The 10,000-nt window shown below is 34.4% G+C and overlaps 1 protein-coding gene across 3 annotated transcripts in view; it reads right to left on the reverse strand.

Annotated features, from left to right (window-relative positions):
* LOC137631610 (calcium-activated chloride channel regulator 1-like) overlaps positions 1–10,000 on the reverse strand; it is a 136,030-nt gene that overhangs the window by 32,560 nt on the left and 93,470 nt on the right. For all 3 annotated transcript variants that reach the window (XM_068363478.1, XM_068363477.1, XM_068363476.1), the window contains exons 6-10: positions 8,730–8,876; positions 7,547–7,774; positions 7,098–7,403; positions 6,402–6,584; positions 3,705–3,825 (exon numbers count right to left, since the gene is read on the reverse strand). In XM_068363478.1, coding sequence (XP_068219579.1) covers positions 3,705–3,825; positions 6,402–6,584; positions 7,098–7,403; positions 7,547–7,774; positions 8,730–8,876 — 985 coding nt within the window. The remainder of the gene's footprint in view (positions 1–3,704; positions 3,826–6,401; positions 6,585–7,097; positions 7,404–7,546; positions 7,775–8,729; positions 8,877–10,000) is intronic.

The raw sequence follows: 10,000 nt of genomic DNA on the forward strand, positions 1-10,000 counted from the left end.
CTCAATCTATCTATCTATCTATCTATCTGTCTATCTTTCTATTTATCTATCTATCTATCTAGCTATCTATAGAATCTTATATATATATATCTATCTATCTATATATATATATATATATATATATATATATATATATATATATATATATATATGTGTGTGTGTGTGTGTGTGTGCACGCGTGTGTGTGTTGTAATACAGTCGGGAGGAATGTAGTTTGTGACCATGTGATATTGAAAAGAAATTTCAATATTTTAGTAGGCCACCCATAACATTTGAATGTTCCTCAGTATTCACAAAACATTATTATCTGATTTCTCTCTTCTATATAGACTATAAAACCTTAAATCAGGGAGGCACATAGAGCATGCAGCCAAATCGAATTGCAGAATTAATTCTGAATAAAAATAATGAGATTCTAAATCTAAATAGGTAACCACTTTAATGTAACAAATTATGGGGCATTGAAATAGAGAATTGTTGTCTCATTTATAGATATCCCTTAAGGTTATAATCACGAAGAGGGAGAGAGAGAGAGGAGAGAGAAGAGAGAGAGAGAGAGAGAGAGAGAGAGAGAGAGTAAAGTAATTACGATTGCCCGGATACATTTCCCTCCACATTTGAATATCTAAATCGATTTATCACGACCCACTTCTAGTTTTACGCAATACCCATGGCTCTCTCTCTCTCTCTCTCTCTCTCTCTCTCTCTCTCTCTCTCTCTCTCCTTTGTGAACCATCACAGATCACCATCTATAGTCCCATCATATACCATCATCCATACTACCATCCCACTCCCTCTGTACGAGCCCATCAAAATCCAAGTTCCGTTCTTTCTCCAGCAACCACAGCTTAACACCCACTTTTACCCATCACAGGTTATCCCTCGTACTCTATGATTCATCATCAAGCATCCTTTATACCCTTTTCATTCTCATCCCACCTTCTGTCACATGTACCTCCCATCTATTCAGTTGGAATAATCCAACGTAGCCCATCCTCTATTCCCATAACCCCTAAAATCCCCATCTTCCAACTTTGCATTAACCACGATATCATATCTCCCTTTCCCCATCACAACCCATCCTCTGCCTTTCCTTTACCCAATCGGACCTTCAATCCTGCACTCGCTTCATTCAGGAGGAAATCTAAACCATGTAAAGGGCTACTGAGATAGCAGGAGTGATGATGATCATTGCTAATCTTTCTGGGACCCGTTGTTCATTCGGTTTCATTCGGTCCCTCGGAAGTCTCGTTAACCACTGGAATATTCGGGGCGTAATGACCCAGTTTGTCTGCTTCCAATAACATTATGGATATATAACAATTATGATTTTCACGTAGATGTTTCCCTCTTATGTACACTAGAGAGGATCGTTTCAGCCCAATGGCGCGTCTGTTCCAGAGGCAATTCCTGAATCGTTTCACCAAACATTTGCCCAAATAATTTCCCATTGGAAGGCTGCCTGGGAAATGAGAGATATTTTTTTTGAAGTAGTAATGTTTCCATCGAATTAGTACAGATGTATGGGTGATCTCAATCTCTATTATTTGATAAGAGGAGATGTGACAGGATAGTTTTGGGAGGAATGAATATATATAGAAATTTCTAGCTTTATGTTTGTATACATTTTCTATTGCAATACATAGGGTGAATGGAAGCAAGAAATTAACAGAGGGATGATTTTATAATTCTTATTCATTTAGTGAAATCACTTCGTTTAATGTTCCCTAAATGATACATTGAAGAAAATTTTCATGTGTATCATTAGAATGAATAACTATTTTAATAACTAAAAAATTAAAGCTGATGACGAATGAAGGCATTTTGATTGAATAAATGTCATTGCATTATTTCTTAGTTATTACCTCAAGAGCCCGCATGCTCCTGAAGAAAAAGGAATCTGCAAGTATTATTTCATATTTACAATTATTGTGGAGGTGTATCGTTATAAATCCCGTAATTCCTACTGTAATTTTGTTTTCGCTATATTTTACTCGGATTTAGACCTTGAATACCTTTGACAATACTATGTTTACACCCATGAAATTAAAAATAGAATTAGAGTAAGCTGAGGGAACCCAATTTTCAGAGCTCGTGTGTCGCTGCAGACACCCCCCCCCCCTTATACAGTACACACACACACACACATACACACACACACACACACACACACACACTATATATATATATATATATATATATATATATATATATATATATATATATATATATATATATATGCAGTATATGTATGTGTGTATATATTTCAATTGCCATATTATTTCAGTGAAGAATATGAAGTTAAATTAAACATCTTAGACTATTCCATATTATATATATATATATATATATATATATATATATATATATATATATATATATGTGTGTGTGTGTGTGTATATATATAGTTCCATAAGTCTTTGTGGACGAGGTACAATGTCTATGATATTGTAGAGTAATAATTTCAATGTTAACTTAGCTACTTGATAATATGTAATTTAGTTTCAACGTCTTTGGGACCATCATCAATGCCTACAACATTTATGAATAATGAAACAAGAAATATTATGTGACGCATGTACTTAATGAATATCAATTATTACCTCACTATGAATTAATGTTTTATACTCTGATGAGGGAAAACGCATTGAAAATAGTTTGTGCCTTGTTGAGAGAAAAAAAAAGAAAAAAAAAACGGAGATATCTGTCTTGGAAAGTTTTCGAAGTTTTTCTTTCGACTGTTTATAGGCAACCTAGTTTCTGCTTTCTATCATTAAGAAACTCATCACCATTACCTCCTACGTCTATTGAAGCAAATGCCCTCAGTTAGAGTTTGTCAGTTGTCTCTATCTTGAGCTTTAAATTCAATACTTTTCTATTCATCATATCCTACTTCACGATTCGTATGTTCTTTTTGATTAAACATGTATCTAATCATATATACAGATACACACCTCTTTCATTTATGTATATATATATATATATATATATATATATTATATATATATATATATGTGTGTATATATATATATATATATATATATATATATATATATTTATTTATATATAGCTTTTCATGAATGTATATATTCACACACACACACACACACACACACACACACACACACACATATATATATGTATATATATATATATATATATATATATATATATATATATATATATATATATATATATATATATATATATATACATTTGTGTTTATGTATGCTTGTGTGTGTGTTTTAAATCCAACAGGGTGACTACATGTTTAATTTCAATGTTTCCCAACTAATACTTTGGGATAAAGGATATTAGCCACATGACGTCAATGGTATATGCCCATAAACACACTGTTAGATTGCGAATAAAACGCATGTTTTTTTTTTTTTTTTTTTTTTTTTTTTTGTATTATCAAGAACTTACAAACATAACCAGATATGATCTCTCTCTCTCTCTCTCTCTCTCTCTCTCTCTCTCTCTCTCTCTCACTTCATCCTCTTCTTCATTATGATATAAGCAAAATTGTATTAAATTATTATATTTTCCTTGCGATATCATTATAAATAGCAAACTTACCCAGTATTGCGTCGCCGTCTCATTTCGATGAGGTTCTATGATTATGAAAACTACTTATCACTCAAATCTGTCGTAAGTGTTAAATGTATAAATACCCATTAGGAAGGGCTGTTCCATATACTCACCTCCAGTCCCCAAATCGAGTAGTGGCACGCGCACTGGCGAGAAAGTTCCTCCCGTTTCGTTGGTCCCCAGTCTTTGTAAAGTGGCCATTACTCCAGCGTTCATTATTGCTGCTCCGCCGATCTGAAATAGATTAATGAATCAGTAGTTTAGTTGATATTTCTATTAAGATTGGATGATAATAGAAACTGAGTTGTTTAATACAGCTGTAATTGTAGCGCTTTTCATTATATTAAATTTAAATCACTTGTTTCAGTAAGTGATATTTATAAGTTGGTTGTTCCTAGCTAATGGGAATTTTCTTTGGATGATTAGAACTCCTCCTACTTTTCTGTGATGTTTACAGTTTCCCTAACTATGTTTGCTTCCTTCTAAATGAAGCTTCAGTAATTAGTATTGAATGTCCATGCTTCATTTCAGGGAACTAATTGGAAACTGCGGTTCTACTTGTTTCATCAAATATTACCTCATATCATTCAGGTTCTAGTGGTGTTTTATAATGTCTATATGACCCGCTTATCGTGTATATAGTGTTATTAAGATTACAGACATTCTCCTTTTTATTACCCTAAACAGATACTTCAACTTCAATGTTCTTTTTTTAAGGCTACCTAGAAATTTTCTTTTTACTGCTTACTGTCTATAAGTAATTATAAGCTTTCCAATCTGTCCATGGTGCACTATTACTCACTACTAAGAAGTATTATCCTTTAAAATTACATAATGGCATTCATACATAATTATCAATCATTTTCCCTTAGTCATACAAATCATCATTTGCCATTACTTCTACGACACTAAACCCGAGAATCATCCGTCATTTTATATTGGAATATTGATAGCTGCTTAGAATCTCAGTCTCATTTCTGTGTTGCAATAAGAATTTTCTTTTCCTTCTGTATTGCACTAGAGATTTAGCATCGCCTCTTAGATGAATTTCCCCTTTATGTGTTTCCATTGATAATATAAAAAAAGCCTAATATATTGGAACTGAAAGTTCTGTTTTCCATTTCGTATCTTTAATGAATAAATTTGATTTATAATACTTACGATTTTTAATATTAATGAGTATAATGAATATTTTCTCATTTTGTAAACTGCAAATTACATTCATTCTAATTTCTTCCATTAATGTCTACTTTGAATATTCCTACCTTTCAGCTTGTAATATTTCCTATATTATCCTGTATGAATATGAATAGATATGGTCTTCTATTTACTCTTTCAGTACGATGTCATTTAAAATATTTCTTCCCTTATGACAGTCACGTACATTATTCTCCGATTATTCTCTTCATTTCACTGTGAGGTATATGTGCCTATTAGATACTTACCGTTATTTCGATGTTCCATTATTGGTGGTACTAAAATATCCACAATCCATGTTGTATATCATCTATATGTTGGATTTTAGGAGGCCAATGAGAATCCTCGTCTATTCCTGCTGTTTGAAAAGCATTCTGCAAATGGTTACTCTCTCCCATTCTTCATTAAGGAAGATAGCTGACGATATTTTGTCTCTTTGACAGCTAAGAACTTTTCCAATCTTTACGCGTTTTTACTAGTGTTTTATTTGAATTTCCGCTTTCCTTCTATTAGTGATGTTTGCGAAGGGTACAAAGAATCATTTTCCCTTATTAATGGAGATCGAGAATCTCTCCCATTGATGCATTATAATATTTTCATTTATCAATAACTACAATAAGTCTTCCCTTTGCTCATTATTGCATTGATATTTTCATTCCATATCTATCAATGGGTATGAACAATCTTTACGCATGTTTCCTTTACTGATGTTACCATTAATAAGAAACGGCAATCGTTTTCTTTTATTTTTTCTAAGTACTTTAGTTATACAAATAGATAATCCTATCTTTAACCTGACGTTCTTAAGAGTTACATATAACGCTTTATACTTTCTGCAGAACATTGATCTTCTATCATCCAGTATTTGAAATAAAAGAAAATAAGTTTGTATAGGTGCTTCTCTTGTAGTTGTGGACGTGAACTGGCTTGAAACAGCTGTCTTTTAAAATATCAACCTCTTTAAGATAAGAAGCATTCAAATTCATCACTTTTAGAATGAAAATATTTATACGTCGAATAATTTTTTGGAAATGCCAGGCAACTGTCAGACCGTTCGAAGAATTGTCATTCATTATGAAATCCTTAGAAACCCTCATAGGTAAAATAATAATACTAATATTTGAACTAACTCGATAATGATTTTGGCGTTTCCTTCCGGAAGTCTTTCAAGAAACATGTATATCTCCTTGTTACACTTTTCACATGCTTAGATTATGACATGATGGATTGGATACGATTGCGTTTTTAGTAGTCACGAAAGGTAACGACTCAGGAACATGAAAATGCGATGTCAAGAGTGATTTCGTTATTGAGGACAGCTATTGACTGTTTTTTTTTTTTGGGGGGGGGGGTGAGCAGGCTTAAGTTTAAACTTGATCATGTGGCCATTTCCTTAGATGCTGCGTTTTACCTTAGATTACATGTAAACTTTTCCAATTTCCTTAAATTTGAAGCTAGTAAAACCGAAATTACCTTTAAATTACCTTAATAATTACCTTGAAACCATGCAAATTACCTCACACTAAGGTAACTACCTTAAAGTTTAAACCTTGGACCGTGTGAGTAGAGTTGGGAATATGTAGGGGAAGGTGAAAAATCTTCAAATTTCTCACCTTGACTTCAGCATAGAGAATGATGGGGTTTTGCTGTTCCTCATCAATGTTGATGATAGTGTCCTGATTCGTCCAAACACGCACCACGACATCACTCGATAAATTCGGGTGCGACGTCACTTGGATGTGTAGAGCCTGGTGCGAGTCGGCCCGATTCTCCACCTTATACCGCCATACACCTCGCTGTTGGAGAGAGAGAGAGAGAGAGAGAGAGAGAGAGAGAGAGAGAGAGAGAGTTTTGTTATTTTGCGCAAGACGAACTACAAAGTTAATTGCAATAATGAAGTCTAGGTAAAGTTTAAAGGCTAAAGTTTCTTAGTCTGTCAACATCATAGTATTTTTTTAATTGGTCATTTTCTCGTAGGCTTAATCCTCGTAATCAACCATTAAACTTGAGCTTAACTTTTTTTTAACATTGAATTTGTCAGATGACTTCATCATGATGGCCTTTGTATACCTATAATGGTAGAAATATAAAATTTTGCCATGATAATTTACAGTTTTATTAACGATCGATTTGAAAGAACGTTCTTGTTTTCTTTTGCATTAGCAAGTTATTTCATACATTAACCGTTTTTCTAAGTATTTACGTTATATATACGTTATATATACGTTATATATATATATATATATATATATGTGTGTGTGTGTGTGTGTGTGTGTGTGTATGTGTATGTATAGGAATGGAATACATACCTCCGCGTTGTGTAAATTGACGAAAATCATGTTGACGTCACCATCCTCTTCTTGCATGTTGACAGAGGCGAAAGTTGCGCCAGATGGGGAGGTCAGCTGAATGGTGTTCCCAACGTGGTTGAGGTCGTAGTAGTAAATGGCAAAACGCGCATGCGCCATCACGGAATCATCGAGAGAAAAGGCGCCGGTGCTGAGGGAAGCAATGCCCCCCTTGTATGTGGAGCTGTGTACCAAGACAGGAGTGATTGCTCCCCCACTGGCTACTGCTGCCGTTAGCGCTTCCATGAGAGATACCAACATGCTCACCTACAGTAATCAAATAAACAAAGAAACCGTATTGAGGTTTTACACCTTGGTAGGTTAAATTTCATGAAATTATGTATTGCAAGTACAATGGGTCATAAGGCGTATAAGGTAATATTGCAACAATAATTTTACATCCAACTGACTTTCGAGTCGATTCCAACGCCCTCGTCCATAACGGTAAAGACTCTCCCTCCGGATTCCTTGGCGATAGGGACCAAAGAATGGTCAGGGGCGGGAAGACCTGGTTTTTCTGTCAGGGGATACAGCACTAGCTGAAGACGAAGGCCGTATTCAAGCACTATCTCCCTGACTTCCTCTGTCTCTGCTTGACGGTCGTGGCTTCCACTGGTCACTAGTACAATGTTAGCTTCCTGTTGATAAACGGCAAGGTTTCATTTTAGTTTGATATCAGTATATAAAAAACATTGTCTTTAAATTATTGTTGTGCTTCAAGAATTAGATATTTGAGTGTGCAGTATTTTTTTTTTTCATCCCTTTGTCTGTAAATCCGAGAATAAATCACAATATCCCATGTTCCCAAAATCGCTATAATGTCTAATAGAGTTATGCTCCTGTTAATCTAGAATATAAATGTTATTAGAACTAATAACCGTTAACAGTTTCTTCTATTTTATGTGTATGATACTACGCCAAAAAAAAAAAAAAAAGAGTAGTGAAAATCGATATTTGAGAAGATTTTCAAAATTCTTTACGTAATAATTCCCCAATAGGCATTTTTTCTTTGAAGAGACAGTGGAGGGAAGAATGTCATATTGTTTACAATATTGGGCAAAATATATTCTCTAGAGGTGATACTGCCTCTCTTGGATCTTATCATACAGAACTCAACATCGGTAAGTCTCTTTCCTGATATAAAGATGACGTTTTATTTCAAGGGAATAATATATAAAACATGACAATATATATATATATATATATATATATATATATATATATAATATATATATATATATATATATATATATGTATATATATATATATATATATATATAGAGAGAGAGAGAGAGAGAGAGAGAGAGAGAGAGAGAGAGAGAGAGAGAGAGAGAGAGAGAGTGAGAGCGTAAATTTTGATTGTGTGCTTTCAAGAATGAAACCTTAGGCAAGAGTGTGGAGGCGCACAGTTTTCTAGTAAAGATAAGTTTCAATAAATTACTTTACAAGCAGTAGTGGGGAAGGGATACTCGTTGCTTACAATTTTGTTATTCACTACAAAAATGGTGGAATTAAAAAGAAATACCTTGATATTAATGCAAAGTACTAACCGAATACCACACCAGTGGCGCATAAACAACATACGTTAATTACCTGGGTGGAGGCGTCAGCCTCCTTCAGGATGTTGATGGCTTTCCGTATGCCGCAGACGATGCAAGCTTGGCTGGAGCGGGCGGTTGATGGATTACGGGGCAAAGAGGAGCCCACTCGCTCCCGAAGGTCTGACGAGGTCGTCTCCAGCTGTGGCCAAAATATTGATTTGTTAGAGGAAATGCTCTCATCCTTTCCCGCTTTTATATCCTTCACTTTCATTCTCTCTCTTTTGTATATCATGGCAGAATTTTTATGGGGTATGTGTTATTGAGGATAATAGAATTTTACCGAATCTTCTTCTCAAAATATTGATTTATTAGAAAATATGCTCATATCCTTTTTTGCTATTATTTTCATCACCTTAATCTCTTAAATTTGTTTCTGCCTTCGGATTTTATGAGCAAGATAGGCTGTAAAGGAACAACAACAATGCAATTGTATATATTTTTTATCTAATGTGAAATCTTGAAATTTGCTCGCAAGTGATTTTTTCATCGAAAGCAGAAATATTGAGTTTTTTTTTTTTGTTATTCCTAAATTGGTAAACACCTCCCCCCTCCCCATCTATGAAGTGAATAAAAAATAATTATGTGAATAAGTTACCGCAAAACGTTTGAATATTCAAAAAACGACCTTTTAAGAGATTCAGGGTTAGATATCTGGAACTGAGATTAACCTTATTATTATTATTATTATTACTTACTAAGCTACAACCCTAGTTGGAAAAGCAGTATGCTATAAGCCCAGGGGCTCCAACAGGGAAAATAGCTCAGTGCAGAAAGGAAAAAAGGAAAATAAAATATTCTAAGAAGAGTAACAACAATAAATATCTCCTATATAAACTATAAAAACTTTAACAAAACAAGAGGAAGAGAAATAAGATAGGAGAGTGTGCTCGAGTGTACCCTCAAGCAAGAGAACTCTAACCCAAGACAGTGAAAGGCCATGGTACAGAGGCTATGGCACTACCCAAGACTAGAGAACAGTGGTTTGATTTTGGAGTGTCCTTCTCCTAGAAGAGCTGCTTACCATAGCTAAAGAGTCTCTTCTACCCTTACCAAGAGGAAAGTGGCACTGAACAATTACAGCGCAGTAACCCCTTGGGTGATGAAGAATTGTTTGGTAATCTGTGTTGTCAGGTGTATGAGGATAGAGGAGAATATGTAAAGAATATGCCAGACTATTCAGTGTGTATGTAGGCAAAGGGAAAATGAACCGTAACCAGAGAGGAGGATCCAATGTAGTACTGTCTGGCCAGTCAAAAGACCCCA

The sequence above is a fragment of the Palaemon carinicauda genome, chromosome 40, assembly GCF_036898095.1.
Source record: "Palaemon carinicauda isolate YSFRI2023 chromosome 40, ASM3689809v2, whole genome shotgun sequence".
Lineage (NCBI taxonomy): Eukaryota > Metazoa > Arthropoda > Malacostraca > Decapoda > Palaemonidae > Palaemon > Palaemon carinicauda.